This window comes from Ambystoma mexicanum, chromosome 10, assembly GCF_040938575.1.
Source record: "Ambystoma mexicanum isolate Mex_15411 chromosome 10, UKY_AmexF1_1, whole genome shotgun sequence".
Lineage (NCBI taxonomy): Eukaryota > Metazoa > Chordata > Amphibia > Caudata > Ambystomatidae > Ambystoma > Ambystoma mexicanum.
In genome coordinates, this window is record NC_090932.1 from 892,309,008 (window position 1) to 892,325,398 (window position 16,391).

The 16,391-nt window shown below is 47.9% G+C and overlaps 1 protein-coding gene across 1 annotated transcript in view; it reads right to left on the reverse strand.

The window, feature by feature from the left end:
• Positions 1-8,618: 8,618 nt before the first annotated feature.
• The window catches only part of RFC4 (replication factor C subunit 4), a 302,679-nt gene continuing 294,906 nt past the window's right edge, over positions 8,619-16,391 (reverse strand). The window contains exons 10-11 of the mRNA XM_069618636.1: positions 15,580-15,696; positions 8,619-8,910 (exon numbers count right to left, since the gene is read on the reverse strand). Of these exons, the coding sequence (XP_069474737.1) occupies positions 8,815-8,910; positions 15,580-15,696 (213 nt within the window). The 3' untranslated portion in view covers positions 8,619-8,814. The remainder of the gene's footprint in view (positions 8,911-15,579; positions 15,697-16,391) is intronic.

Consider the following 16,391-nt stretch of genomic DNA (forward strand, 5'->3'; position numbering starts at 1 on the left):
AGCAAGATTCATTCATCGGGTGTGGTTTAAATAGCCTCCTGTAGTGCTTAGGTGTCTCCTTCCACAGCCACGCCTAGGTAAGAAAAGAGTTCCTGCTTTCCAGAAGAGTTCCAGTGTTCTGAACCTAGGGGGTGGCTCCTGCCCCACCCAACAGGAAAAGTAGTCCCAAACAGAAGAGGATCAGGGGTTCAACTGGCAGGTAAGTAAGCAGCATGGTCTGCTGCAGGTAAGTCCACCCAAGCATTATGAGCCCGGCGCTTCCAGCGCTGGGACTGGGCATCTTTATGAGCCTGGTGCCACTGGCGCCAGGACAGGGTCCAAAAGGTCCCAATTGGGACTGGCTGGCACTCGGAACCGGGGTTATGGGTCTGCTTCCAAGGGAGTCGGGCAAGTCCTGATCTTTTGGAAGCAGAGATCATGACAGGCGCTCTGCAAGGTCATGAGAAGGGAGCCTTCTTTCCAGGGCAGGAGGGCCTGTAACTTTCTTAGAACAATGGAGGATTTTGTGGACTCTGAGAACTGGCTGGATGGGGGTGATGTTCGTGAACATGCAAGGGGGTCGAATACTAACACAGAATGATGTTCGCCGTGCTTGGGTCTACTTCTAAGATGGCTGGCGCTTGCCAAGATGGCGTTTGCACCCGCATCTACCATGTAGCTTGAAATTCATGCACTAAGGTGATCGCGCGCCATTACGTGCACCCCCTGGAAGTGCTCGCTTAGCATTTATTTCTCATTCGATATCGCCTAGTGGTTGGGAAGACCTGCTCTCCTTTCCAACAACAGGCAGACAACTACAAGCACACATCAATGCCAACGGCCTACTACAGACCTATCAATTAAGCTTGAAACACAGATGCAACTCAGAGTCAGCCACCGTCAAATGGTGAGCCATGAACACTGCATCATTGGCAACCGACAACCCTAGCTCCTGGTTATCCTCAATCACTCTGCAGCATTCGACACAGTTGCCTATCAAGCCCTCATCAACGTGAGCATCAAAAACTGCTAGTTCACCGCCTACCTTGATGACCACCATCAGTTTGTCTAGTTGGAAAGCTCCAGATCACCACCTCTACAAAGCACCTGTAGAGTCCCGCCCAAATTCATGCGCTCACCAATAAGCTTCAACCTCTACATGGCACCTCTGAGAAAACTCATCTGCCACAACATCCATCCACCTATATTCAAACGATACACAATTCTACCTGAAAAGAACCAAAGACCTCCACAGACACAAGATCTACCTCCTTGCCTTATTCCAGACCTGTATTCTTCAGTCTCTTTCAAAATGAACCCTATGAACACAACATTCCTGTTCATCATCACCACCACTGCCAAACCCCAATACTCAGATCTGGCTGTCTGCCATGAACCTCAAGGGCTTTGCAATGCGGTGGGCACCCTGCACCAAGCCTGTCAAATTACACATAGACCGCCACTTCTCCGTCAAAACATACGTGAATAAATAAAAATAAAGCATGCTGACCCTATCTCATCAGGATGGAGGGTACACCCTGCTCAACTGTCCTCTACAAATTGCCCCTCTCAAAGGTCTCTGAAAAAACGACCACAACACCTACACATCAAACTTGACTGGCAACTACAAGCATCTACTTAAAGACAAAGTCACCATTTGTGGTGGACAGCAGATCACAAGAATTAAGGATTTGGCCAGACTAAACTAGAATATTTCAAGAAGAAAAGAACCAGAAAAAAAACAAGCATTCTCAATCCTTGCCCCAGGACTGGGAAACACATCACCTTCATGCAATTATGAAAGGAAATCAAATTCCTCCTCTTCGAGGAGCACCTTTAAACTCTGCAAACCCTTACCCAACCAGCAAAATATTCATTTCCGACAACCACACTGCAGCCCATACCGGTTTCTCCACCTTCCTCTCAGCATTATTACATGTTCCCTACTCACTATAAACTTTAACTATTCTCAGCTACCCTAAATGGAATGTTGCTAAAATATGCAATGTTGTTTCGGACATTCCCCCGTAACCATCTAATGTATTCTTGTAACCCCTACCTGTGAAGCGTAATATTGTACCAAAATAAAATGAAAATATGTTTACAAAATTAAAGTTACTCACTGTAGTGACTAGAGTACTTATACTCCCCTTTCCTCCATCCTTGTGTGTGTCTCCCAACATGGGGACGGTACCAGAACCTTTGGCAGTGAAAAAATGAACTTCCCCTTTAAATTTAGTACAGCGCGCGGGGTGCGGCCTGGGGCGTGGGAATGCCCCGCTGAGGGTCCGCCCTCTGGCACCTCACCTCAGTTCCCTTTTAACACATCAGACGCTTAAATACCTGGCTATTCTGAATTTATTAGCACTTGTCAACAAGCGGGGGAAGGTGGGTGGGACGCATGAGGAAAGGGGATGAGTACTCTATTCACTACAGTGAGTAACATTAATTACTCATACGTCCCGTCCCTTTTCCTCCCTCCTTGTGGATAATTCCACCGAACAAGAACATAGGGTGGAGCTGTGATAAACTGCCTCATATCTAGGGTGAAGCAAAAATGTTCTTCAGAACCGCCTGACCGAAATCTGCATTGCGCCTGGAGCTGGTGTCCAGGGAATAGAGCTTGCAGAAAGCCGACAGAGTGGCCCAAGTAGCTGACCTGCTGATGACATCCCTGGAAAAAAAGTTTCTGAAACACAACTGCCGTGGCCTGCATGAATCCCCTCCGGGACCTGCTTGCCCATGGCCGCACATGCCTCTGAAATGGCCTGAACCATCCAACGGGCGATAGACACCGTAGATGCCCGAGAGCCTGCAAAAATGACAAAGCCTTGGACTTCCTGAAGGATTTTGTACGAGAGAGGTAAAACTTTAGGACACTCTTGAGGTCCAAGGAATGTAAGGCCCTTTCTGTCTCTGACTGCGGGTTGGGGAAGAACACCGGCAGACAGATCTCTTGATCTTGAATCAGATGAAATTAAGAGACCAGCCTGGGCAAGAATTGTGTTTGAGTGTGCAAGATAACCTTGTCTTTGTAAAACATGGTGAAGGTCTCGAGAGCTACCAGCAAAACAGTCTTTAGTGTTTGCGCTGCAAAGCTGCAAGAACCACACTGAGGTCCCAGACCAGATGCGGTCTATGCACCAGAGGAAAAAGCCTAGAAAACCCCCTGATGGGGGCCTTAACCACCAAGTTGGCCACCAAAAGCACATGCTCAGGGGAATTCTTCTAAGCCACATAAGTGCAGCAAGGAACCCCAGAACGAGCCATGTGCGCTGAAAAAGCCAGTACGTCGTACAGAGGACAGGATCCAGACCCTGGTCGCGAGCCCAATGGCAGAACCTAGTCCATTTGCTCTTATACTGGGACTGAGTAGAAGGCCTCCTGGCCTGTTGAATGATGTCCCAGTTGTGATCCGAAATTTGAGCATGCTGTAGCTTTAGCTGGTCAGGAACCAGGCTGCTAACGCCAGCTTGGCCTGGTCCGGATGTTCCACCTCCCCGCCCTGCTGCGTCAGGAAGCCCTTATTGGGGATCAGAAGGTGGGTGGGCTCCTGGGAGCAGAACTGCAGCAGATCCAAAAATCAGGCTCTCGAAGGCCAGTGCGGGTCAATCAGCATGGGGCTACAGCCCACCGAAGCCTGGGACTTGCAGAGGGTCTGCTGGAGTAGAGGTGGGGGTTGCAGGTGCAGGAATGCATAGCACCTGCAGCCGTGCCAACTGATCTGGAAGGCGTCTCCCAGAGACCCTGGACTCCATCCTGTCCATCAAGCAAACGGAGGGCACTTGCAATTCAGGAGAGATGCTAACAAGTTGAGGTCCGCAAACCCCCAATGCTGGAACAGGGGCAACAAGGAGTCTGTGTGCAACGCCGACTCTTAAGTATTGAACCCCAAGCAGCTCAGCTTCAGAGTTGATGTCCCCTGGGAGGAGGACTGCTGAAATCCAAATCCCTCAGTCACGGCCCATTCCCAGATCGATACCGCCTTCGTGTAGAGGAGGGGGTGGGGGGACTGGTGCCACCCTGCTTGTTCAGGTAAAACATTGTGGTAGAATTGTCCATCCTGATCAGAACAGACCTGTCCCTGATGAGGGGCAGAAACTCCTTGAGGGCCAGGCCCACTGCCCTGAGCTTGAGCAGATTGATACGCAGGAGGGCTTCCGCCCTGGACCATGCGCCATGAATTCCGTAGCCCTCCAGAGTAGCCCCCATCCCGAAAGAGGACTCTGTCATCACCACCATGGTAGGCTCTGGTCGGGTGAAGAGGTCACCCACTGCAACATTGCCGTCTATCAACCACCAGCGAAGATCGGGGAGGGGGAGTATTGGGATCCTGTCCGACTGAGACCGTGTCTCCTGATTCCAATTGGCTGCTAGGTGGAGTTGGAAACGACTCATCTTGAGGCGGGCGTGCTGCACAGTGAGCACGCAGGAGGCCATCAGACCCAGAAGGTGCTGGAACCATCATGTTGAGGTGATAGAGTTGGCCAGAGGGTGTCCCATCACCTTGCGAAGGGAGAGGAGCCTCTTGTACCTGGGGAACACCCACTGAATGGCTGTGTTCCAACGCACTGCTAGGAAAACCAGATCCTGTGAGGACCACAACTGACTTCCTCTGGTTGAGGGAGAACCCCAGCTGATGAATATCCACCCTCACCAACCAGTTGTCTAGATAAGGGTATTGTTATGCTCACTTGGTCTCTGCGGAGGCATTGGGGCATGGTTGCAGCCCTCCCGGGGATGAGGTCGCTCTGGTCAGACTTCTCCCTCTGCGCTTATGTGGGGACTTGTGGTAATAGGTGATGCTGCTTGGGACTGCTCCTGCGTGGAGAATAGGGGGTGTGAGTATGCCAGCTTGTGCGCCTGATCCCCTTCCAGACCCATTCTCCCAAACCATGTTACCGTGGGATGCGCTGTCCCTGGAAAGCTCACCTGTTGATTAGTTTTGGCGAGCACTCAGTCCTGCTGCTTCTGGCAGGGGTGCCTGTATGATCTGGGCAGAGTTCCTTCACTGGTCCCTTGCACGTGGTAGTCCGGTCCTGCTGCGACTAAGCCACTATACTTCAGGTAAGTGTTCCTGTTTGCCTTTGTCTTTCTTCATCTGTTTTTGTTGTATTGTAAAGTTTGTTGTCTTGTATTGCTGTCCGTTCCACTTTTGATGTTTGCTCTTTTGCTTTGTTCCCTTGCAGGTGATGTTGCCGTCCCGGCAGAAGCTGCGCAGCTCGAAGCGCCAGCCGGAGAGAATGAGGAACGAAGCTGCAGCGGTACAGTAGCTAGTAAATTAACTGGGGACGCGCGGGGTTCAAATGCGGCGCGGCCCTAGGACGGATGTTCTAACCTTGTCTTTCTTCTTCTTCACAGGGTCCGAGTTTGTGGATGCGGAGTGTGGTGCTGCGGCGTCGGGATCAAGATCACTGGATGTCTGAAGATGAAGCGATGAAGCACTGGTTTCCTGGAGGTGAGTATGCAGGAGAACGCCTGGTTTCAAAGGCAAGTAAACTGGTCCAAGCGGCGGTGAGCGTCATGTTGCACGCGAGTGCACAGTAAAGCGAAGCAACAGCCTTAAGGATGGAGCAGCTTATATAGCTGAGCTTCTGATGCCACGCCCACTAGGTTCAGCCTGCCTGCCACACCCGATGAGTCAGCACATGAGGATGTGCTCTGGAATAAAGGCTTTCAGCTCCTAGAAAGTTCTTGTAAAATAAAAGCACTCCTTCACTGAAATAAAGTGTTCCTGCTCACATCTCTATATGAGCCTGGCGCCAAAGGCGCCAGGACTGAGTCCAGCCAGGGCCCCTGTGTTTATGGGTCCCAAAGGGAAATAAGTGAGTCAAGTGACCCATTGCCCCCATCACTAGATGGTGTGGTTTTTGTGTTCTGGGGCCTGTGGCCATGACCGGTATAGGCGATGGCCCTCCAAGCGGAGGAGACCCCGCCACTGTGTTCATCAACTTTGTGAAGACACGAGGCGCCGGGTTCAGGCCAAAAGGCAGCACCTTGTACTGAAAGTGGCACGACAAACTTCTGATGCGGCTGGTAGATGGGCACATGCAGGTTCGCACCCTTGAGGTCTAGGGAACACATCCAGTCACCTGCACACAGAGACTTTGCAATGTGCATGGGAGTAATCATGTTGAAGCATTTGAGCGGTAAAGACAGATTGAGAAATGAAAGGTCCAGAACCTAAGGCCTGCCTGGTTGTTCTTGGGTAGTGTGAAAATCCTGGAGTAGAAACTGGAGCCCCTTCTCTGACTGAGGAACCGGTTCCAACACCTGCATCTCCAAGAGCGAAAGGATCTCCCGTAAAAGAGCCAGGGACCCAATCTGATGAAGAGGAGGAGAAGATGGTAGAGGAAAAGTAAGAGGCAGAGGAAGATTGAACCCAGTGGAAACTAAGGATAGGATCCAAGGGTTCTTCAAAAGATGCTTCTGCTGTCCTGGAAACCCTACTGTAGAGCTGGGTTCCCCAACTGTGAAGTCACCGTTTCTTGGCGTCAGAGGTGGGAGCAGGGGGGGGGGGTGGGGGAGAGCTGAACAAACCGTGCAAAGTTCTCTGCTGCTTATTCCTGTTGTTGCTGGGCAACCGGTCAGGCCTCTGCGTACCTCGGTCCCAAAACCCCTTAAAGCAGGTGAAAGTGCAGGGTTTTAATTCAGTCCTGAAGGATGGACGTCTGCCCTGGCTTTGTCAGGACGGCCAAGGACTTGGTGGTCTGAGTGGAGGTTTTCTTCTTTGTTAAGTCATCATTGTTTGACAAATAAAAGAGGTCCAGACCCTCAATGGGCAGGTCTAGGATCCGCTCTTGTGCATCAGATGAAAACTTTGTGGCATGCATCCACGCCGTCCTTCTCATCTCGACACCCAGGCACAGCCCTTGGCTGGCCTTTTCGATGTGGGAGACCGAAGACTCCATGGGGTCCTGCACAAAGGCCTGGGCATCCGCCAGGCCGGCCTTGAAGGAGGCTTGCCTCTCCAAAGGGAGCCCTGAGCTCCCGTCACAGCTTCTGGTTAGCCACAGCTAAAAGGGTGTTGGCACTGGCTTGCCGCTGATGCAGTCCTGAAATGGCATAACAGCATTTGCCCAAAGACTGGAGGACCTTGTTCTCTTTGGAAAGAAAACTGTAGGTGGCTCCTGTGGAGGAAAATGATGGTTTCGAATATAGTGAGGCTGCTGCCATCACTGAAAAATGTGGCTGCGGGTGGGAGGCCAGGAGGATTGGCTCCCCGTCCGTCAGCCTGAACCTGCACGCCAACTTCTTTGTTCATCTGGACGTTGGCCCTGGGCTTCTCCCAGACCTTTGCCACCTGCAGGACATCCTTCTGGAGAGGGATGCCAGACATGATCGCGGTGCGCTTGCCCAAAACCTCTGCTAGCACTGCAAGGCTTCTTTGTGCAGAGGCAGCCCCAAGAACTCCACCAGGCCCTGAAGAAGGTCATGAAAGGGCTTAATGGATGCTACGCGTTAATGGTCCAGCGCGCCATCGCCCCCACCCCCTCTTTTTTTTTTTTACAGACCAAAGGCAGTCTGGCCCCTGGGACACAGGTGCCGGCGGGACACCCCTAGGTCCGGCCTAACTCTACACTGCCTCACCATGGCACATCAGTAAACTATGGTCCATATGCTTGATGCAAAGGCAGGTTTGTGGGATCCACTTCAGAAAGAAAATGGTAGCAGGTGTGCCTGGTACCAGTCAGATGCCACAGCACTAAACACTTGCATGCATGTTTATGAAGTCAAAAATAAGACACTGCATTCATATAGAAATAATACACTTTTATGAACAAGTCTAAATAAGAAAGTTAGAGCAATAGATCCAAGGAATAGTAGTTTTGTGCCAAAGGTAGGCACGACTAACTCTTTGCTGAGAAAGGTGTTCGGATCCCCTGCAGTAAGGATATGAAGGTGTTTAGAAGAAGGGAACTGAGTGCTGCAGTAAAATTAGTGTGAGACACTTCTATGGGTTACAATTCCACAAATGTAGGCCACATTAACTGAATTAAAAGCTGTCGTGAGTGCAACGTTTTTAAGAGCAGTCTCTGTACAACAAATTAATGGTATTAACCTCGCTCCACTCTGGCCTCTTTCAAGCACATGACAACGTCTTTTTTTTCTTTCACATTGCTGGGCAAGTAAAACTCACCCTTCACACTTGCAAAGGCATGTCTGCCAAGTTTCCCTGTTCCACACAGAATCTTTGAGCCAGTCCCGTTTTATTACTGCACTGCATGCTGGGACTTGTAGGCCCACCCTTGCAATGCGAAAAAACCCCCCACAAGTTCCTGTATGCAATTATAATTATAACGCGCTTAATACAATGAGTGAATACAATCGCGGAATCGGGATTCAAACTTGTGTTGCCTTGCTTCGAAGACAAGCACATTGCCCCTGAGCTATCCTTACTTGGAAGCAAAAACCAGGACTGACTTATGGGGTCACATGGAACTAAGAAACTTGGCAGGGAGGAAATGGACTAAATGGTCCGAAGTGTAATAGACTCAGAACAACAAAGAATTAACCTTCGTTAAACAGAAACTTCAGAAATAGACAAAAAAAAACAGATGAAATCAGGTTAAGGACAAGATTAACAATTTAAATAAACTTCAAAATAGGATGCTGTATAGTGAAGAACACACAATATAGAAAGGCAAATAAGATTTACATTTATTATCAAAAGGTTTTCCTTTTTCTTTTATACAAAACTATGCATACATATAGATAGGTGGTAGGCAATCCATAGACCCATTCAACTTAAAAATATAACAAGATATTTGGGCCATACTAGCAACAGGAAAAAAAATCCAGGATTCAGAGACAGTCCTTCCGAGGATCATAAATTCAGCTGTTTTGAGTCAGCTGCTGCATAATAACAGCACAAAGGCTGATTAGTTGCAAGTACTCGTCGGCGCCATCAGCCAAGCATTTGTCAACTTCCTGCAAACAACAAACGTAATAAGTGACTACATCACATAAGCCTGGGAAATCATTATCTAGCATCATCTAATACATTCGAGAGAGAGAGAGAGAGAGAGAGAGAGAGAGAGAGAGAGAGAGAGAGAGAGAGAGAGAGAGAGAGAGAGAGAGAAGAGGCGGTGGTGGGGGCAGGGTCCGACATTGGTAATGCGAGAAAGTGGAATGGGACCTTCTTGCAAGAGGCTAGTGGTAGGAGCACTGGGAGGTCACCAGATTGCAAGGCCTTTCCCTTGCGTTTCTGTAACTTCTAATGTCTCGTGAGGACTTTCATGCCCTTTTCACAAACCTTGCTGTGATCGAACGCATAGCAACTATGCCAACCACACATTGAAGACCCCCATCCAGTAGAAATCAAACATAAGCACACTACACCTCTACAACCAACTTGCAAACCACACACTGGACCAATGCATTCTAGCACCAAGGGCACACGGGCCAGCCTTCGGACACAACTACCTCTATGCTCTCGATACAGAGCACCTAGAAACTGACTGGCACACAGTGCTCAAGGTACTTCCAGTCTGTACCATCAACACAACAGCAAAACTGTCATGCATGTTCTCCTCTCTCCTCAATAACCTTACTTAACCGACTCTCTTTCAGATACGTCAGAACGGCTGGAGACCATGCAATGGCAGCAGAGCATGGCATAAATCCTAATAACATAACATCTATTGGTCACCGGTGCAAGAAAAGCATTTTAACGTGGATTAGCATTACGAAAATGGACTTTTCATTTTTCCTTGTTTTTAAGTCTGTTTTATTCAGTGAGTTGGTTCTTGAAATATTGGAAGCCTGTGAGAAAGATAAAAAAGGCTCGTCACTTAACTGCTCAATGATGCTCCTTTCCATTGTTGCCTAGGTACAGTGAACGGCTCTGTAAATGGCAACTAGGATGTGGTGGGGCCTAGTCAGCCGGGAACTACCTTGATCTGTCCACTCTTGTGGGCTCTCATTGGTGGAGTTCCCTGAATGTAGTTTGGTAAACGGCTAGCGATTTCATTTGCAAACAGTGAATCCAAAAGGTGGGAAAAGTTAGTCTTCAGGAAATTCAGTCATCACTAGGGCTCCAATAAGTAGAGCAGGTGCAGAGGACAGGGCTCTGTAATAAGTTGCTTTCTTTCTTTCTTAGCATTGTTTACAATGGCTAAAGTTCTCTACACATCAAATTCATCATCACTGCAATTAAGCTTCAGACTGGATCTAGTTACTTTCTACAGCACAGTTGGCACCTCAGTGGGTCCATCACTCGTCTTGTGACTAGAATTGATATCCTACATGTATAAAGGAATTAAGGTTCTGGCCACACCCCTAACATTGGTTACCTGTAACTTCCCTGTGTCACAAGATCACACAAACTAGGCTGCAGAAAAAGTGTCACTGCAATGATTTAGGAATGAAGTGGGAAGGAAATGGCAATAAGGAATTTGAGATCAATAGAGTGCCCATCATAAATATGAACAACAAATGTAAATGAAGTTTCCCCTGATATTTCTTCCTGTAGATTAATCATCTTTTGAACAAATCCCACAGCAATACATGGATTTGTATTCTTTTTATTTGTTTTATTGGCAAACCAATGGGGTTTTTAAGAAATACACCATACATAGCACGAATCTTGACAGTAGCAATCAAATCAAATTGGAACAGCAACCAGTGGGGGTGATAATTAGGTTGGATATTATGAAGCACAGGGGTCAAGGAGGATTCCCGCACCTTCCCAAGAGTGTGAGTGGCGTGTGGGTGCACAGCCCAGGACGTCCATCCGTGGGAGGAACAAAGGGAGACCAAGAAACAGCCTAGGAGTGTACAACCAAAGAGGAATACCCAATACATGCATATAACTGAGGCTTCCAGAGAAGCTGTAGCAGGAACCATAACAGTAAGGGGTCCCGGTGGAGTGCGAGCCTTGCAAACATGATAAGTGAGGATGCCTTTTTCAATGCCCTTTACCTGGCGCTGAGGTGAGGCTACTCTGGACCCGCCACATATCTACCGAAGATAGGCCTGATCTTGGTTAGTGCTCATCCAATCTGTGCCCATTTTACAGCTCACTGTGTTGGCTGGTGGGAGGGAGCAGGGTTCTGCATGGGGTGTACGACAAGGACCCCATGATGGGATATGATGTGTTTAATCGACGGAGTACCACAGTAATTAGAGGCCAGATATTTGATGGCCGGAAAGTAGATAAACTGCAACTCTGCACAGGAAGGAAAGGGAATCATGAACGGAATTCACTGGACTTTTGATGGTGAGGGCCACAGAATGCACCCAGCTCGGTCATATAGGTAGCTTTCACTCAATCTTTGACCACATTCCTGCTCACTCAGGTGGCTGCTTAGAGAGTCTTCTTACTCGTGCCCGTCGCACCGCCTCTCCTCCGGACCCACTTAGTTCTTTCCTCATCACTCAAATCTACCCTCACCTCACTTTTCTTATTAACTCTTCTCTTACCCACTCTTCTTTTCTTTCTTTCAGGCATGTGCATGGTTCTCCCTATCCTGAAAAAAAATCTCTTGATCATTCTGTCCCTGTTAACTTTTGCTCCTGCCTTTTCTCTCTACGCTCTTCGCGCACACGGTCTACTCCCAGGTTTCCCCCCCCACCTTCATGTTCATTCTCTTTATCCTCCTCTTCAAACTAGTTTCCGTCCCTCTCATACAACTGAGAATGCCCTCCTACATGTCTCCAGTTCTCGTCTCAATGCTCGTCATGCCAAGCTCTCCTGTTCTCATACTTCTTGATCTTTCTGCCGCTTTCGACACGGTTGATCACTTGGTGCTGCTATCAACCCTCACCTCCCTTGGTTTCTCTGGCTCTGTTCTTAAGTGGTACCACTCCTCCTCTCACTTGGGCTGGACAAACCTCTGCCCTCTTCTCTATGGGTTTCCTGAAGGGTCTGTATTGGGGTCCCCCTCCTTCTCTCACTCTACCCCCTACCACTCCGCACTTTTTTCCTACTTTAACCTCCCATTCCGGTATTACCCAATTTATTCCAATAAAATATCTGTATGGACGTTTTGACCGAACTTGGGTAGTACCGTTTGTTCGCGGCCTAATATACTGATCATGAGGAACAGGGGCTGCAGGCAGGGGTGTCCCCCGCTCCCTTTGTTCGGTATATTAGGATTTAGGGGCTGCGGGGGTGTCCCCCGCTTTGACATGGGACGCAGGAAAAAAAAGGGATCCAGCAGCGTCAGCTCTGGCCCACGTTTCAGGGACAGAACGGACGCTGCGGGGCAGTGGAAGGAGTACTGGCGACCGGACAGAAGGTAAGTAGGGGAGGGAGGATTAATATAGGGCTACTCCAGGGGCAGGGGTTGTTTGACTGAAGGTCAAACAGAGTTGCGGCGGAATCGATTACGATCCATTCCACGGCAGACTGTTTAACTTTTGTCAAACACCCCATATCCCTCATTCCACCTGTATGCCAACGGCACCAAAATCATCTTTTGCTTCTCGGACTCTACTGTCTCTCTGCTATTCAACTATGGATGTCTTCCAATTTCCTTCACCTTAACCCCTCTAAGACCGATGTCCTCCAGCCTGCTACTACTATCTCCCCCCTTTGCCCTCCTTCGCTTCTCCCCTTTTCTTCATTAGCTTGTGATCTTGTCGTTATCCTCAACCCCTCCCTTTCCTTCACCTTTCATATTTCTCACACTGCCCGCTCCTGACGCTTTGCTTTATTCAACATACATTGTGCTGTCCCCATCTCTCCTTTCATGCAACTAAGCTCCTAATCTTTTCTTTTGTCTTTTCTCGCATTGACTACTGCTCTACCCTCCTCTTTGGTCTGCCTGCATCCCACCATGCCCCTCTGCTCTATTGTTAATTTTTATGTTCACCTTCTCTTTCCCCTCACTCTCTATTACCTCTTCTGTTATATACGTCTCTTCCCTTTGAGTCCCGCCTTCTCTTTCACTTCCTGTCTATCGTCTATTAAGTGTTTCCATGGCCTCGTCCCCCTCCACGTTTCTTCAATGGTCTTGCTCTACTCCCCCTCCCGAGTAGCTCACCCCAAGAATCAGTTCTTGCTTTCAGTCCACAAACCCCCTACTCGCCTTGTCTGGCAGTGCAGCCGGTTGAGACTCAGGGAAAAACTAAAATATCCATCTTTTTTGCAGCTGAAACAACCAACACATGTGGAACAGGATGTTTGCACAGAAACAGGGTCCTGAACCCTTCTTTTCCTATTCTGCATTAGTCGCTGACAGAGGGTGGGATGAGGAAAGTCTCCGTGATGGGCTTCAATATGCCCAACAATACAGCCATTAGAGCATGTTCATCAGGCTGCAGTATTTGGACTATGACAATTGCTGTTTGCTGAAAGGTGGTCACATGGTTTAGTTTAACAGCAGATCACTTTGAAACCTATGTCAAGGTCCGAATATTGTCAGAGAGACTTGATGGTTTGAAGCATTGAGATTATTTATTCTGTGTATAGTGAATGTTGTCTCAGATGGGTAAGCGGTCTTGCTGGTGACGCATGGCAAAAAGGCCTTGTTGAGAGTATTTGTCCAGGCAGATGTACCTTGTGCTGACCCTGGGATTCCTCTGGTCTCTGCTGGTCTTTAGAGGTGCCATCAGATGCTGGTACGCCCTCTCGTGGCTGTGAGGGCTCTGGCGGCAGCATCTCAGGCTCTTCATGGGGTTCTGGAGAGGTTGTTATAGTTCTGCACTTTTATGCAACTGACAGAAGCCTATGACGTCGAGACTGATCACAGTTAGCTTCAAGATATTGAATGTCTCGTAGTGGTCAAACCCCTCAACAGTAAATCTTTCACTGTCATGAGTTTTAATGTCGAGGTTCGATGTTTAATGTGGTGGTCATTTCTGTGATGCAGCTGTAGAATCTGAGGGATATTTTCGGGTGTTGGAGCTGGCCACAGAGAATGAACGCTCACTTCTCTGTGGCCCCCAGGGTTTCCTACCACCAAAGAAGGCATATTAGTAAAACAGTTTTTTTTTAAAAGAAGGTGATGGCATCATATGGTGAAAACACCATATTGGGCTTTTAAAATAACAGAAAAACATATCCATGACAAATCAGCTTTCTTTGTAGAAGCAAAGGAAATATTGCATGAAAATCAAACTTCACGCTTTAGGGAAAAGCTTTGAGGCAGGAAGAAATAGTCTTAAAAACGTCAGTTACTGCCCAGAGATACTTGCTCTATAGAGCACAGAAACAAACAAACACAACTGTTACTGTGGCACAATGTTGTGCCTCCATAAAAGCAGACGTAATGTGCTTCTGTAGCGGAACATAACAAAGTTGTCAAATAAGCCAATACCAATATTATCATCAGATAGATTCAGTGAAAAGCAGTGTTAGAAGGGATGTTAAACTTCTATATGGTTCATTTGGGCTTTGTTTTATGTTGACCCTCATCTCCAATTTAAAGTGACCCTAATCAGTCTGCAGTACTTTTATTGTGACTCGGCTCTTTGTGTTCCTCTTACTAACTCAAACGAAATAAATATACAGGACATACGTGGCTCATGACAAGCATATGACGCTGGCCTATTTATGGTTTCTTTACAATGGTGGTGGCGGAGTTCTGGTTGTTTTAGGAGCTTTAACTGGAAATTGTATTGTTTTACACAGCAACCATAATGTCCCTTTCACAAAGTGTTTTCACTAAACTGTCAAAGTTGTAATCATCTGTCATGTCTATAGCGTCAGGTGGGCATGGCCTTTATCATGCTTTACCCCAGGGCATGTCCCCCAAGCATGCCCTGGGCATCTGAGTAATATAATGTGACCTGCAGATATGCCCAATCACCACTTTGGCCACGTCACTGGCTTCCAAAAACCACTTGGAATGACCAGTGCATATGGCTTGAGGCATCATTTGTTTTACAATTTTGGGTCCAAACCTGGTTGCAGGCCTAGTATATTTTGAATTTAAAATGATCTTGAATTGTCCTCTCTCCTTATGGCATCTTCTCTCTTGCTACCTTATTTAACAAAGGCATGCAAAAGGCTTAATCTTAGGTCTGTTAGTTGACATAGGTCGTGACTGGATTATATGTATGTATTTTTTTAACACATGATTCAACCGCAAGAAATATCCATTAAACAAGTGTTTCCTCTACTATTTACGAAGTGGCAGTGCAAACTCAGAATCTCTTTAAGGATGGTGGACAAGGATTCCTCTCAAGAAAATATGAAAAAACTGAGGAAGAAACACCAGAGTCTGTAAACTAATGTAAAAGCACAGGGACCTGGAGGGGTTATGCAGATGCACATATTCATTCTCATTCTCATTCTCATTCTCATTCTCTCTCTCTCTCTCTCTCCCTCTCTCTCCCTCTCTCTCCCTCTCTGTCCCTCTCTGTCCCTCTCTGTCCCTCTCTGTCCCTCTCTCTCTCCCTCCCTCCCTCCCTCACCCCCCCCCGCACCCTCACCCCCCCCCCCGCACCCCCACCCCATACATACATATCAAAGAGCATGGGTGCGGCGGTCTGCTCATTTGAGAGTCTTTGATAGCTCAAGTCTGACATGAGGGGGGAGCTGTACAGAAATAAGGTCCAGTGAAGCATACACGTGGGCACTGCTGCATGCATGGGTTGAGTGGAAAAGGAACAGAAGGGAAAACAGGAATAAATACAATTTTTAAATCTTACAGCAAGTTTTTCTGTTACCGCAGATTTGTGCTTATCAGTAAGAACTTCTCCCTCAATTATGACGTCATGGAGCTGATTCACGAGTTGCGTGGCCGCATGGCCTTCATTTATCAGATTCTATAGGAGTTGGGAAAGAAAAAGTTATTAGCAGTATCTTTCACCACGGCTGATCAGCATTTCTCATCAAGGACAAAAACAGTTCCATCATAACAGCATCACCCGCACATTTTGTTGGGTCTGCCAGAAATCTACGCTGCCGGGCTGATGCAGTTCTTGTGTGGAGATACAAGTGGTAGGGGAAGAGGGTGCAACTGTGATGGGGAGAAGGGAGCATGAGGCAATTGGATGGGAGGATTTATGTGGCTGGGTGTGTAAGCAGTACTGGGGAAAAAGAGGTTTGCTAATCTGTAAGGGTGATTGGGCATGCAAAAAGCCTAAACTCGGAGTAAAGCCCATGACCACCCAAGGACACCAGAGCATCCAACTGGGAGGTCTAGAGCCAGGTCTCTAGAACCCAAGCTTAGGTCGCCCTGAGCTACAAGCATACCAAGATCTGCATCAGAACCCTAAGGAGGGGGTTTCCTTGAAACCTGATGTCTCAAAGCTCCCTAAAGTACAGTGGCAGTGTCCACATTGACTTTGCTGCATATACCTGGGTATGGTATTCCCGGGTCGACAACAGCAGCTCTGGGTACAGAAAATGTATCCTCAGGCATAGACCTATCCATTTGGGAAAAAGAATCTAGCAACAACTACATATCTCATAATTCCCCCTCATACAAAAACAAAACCTGGACAGGATCCAGGGTGTG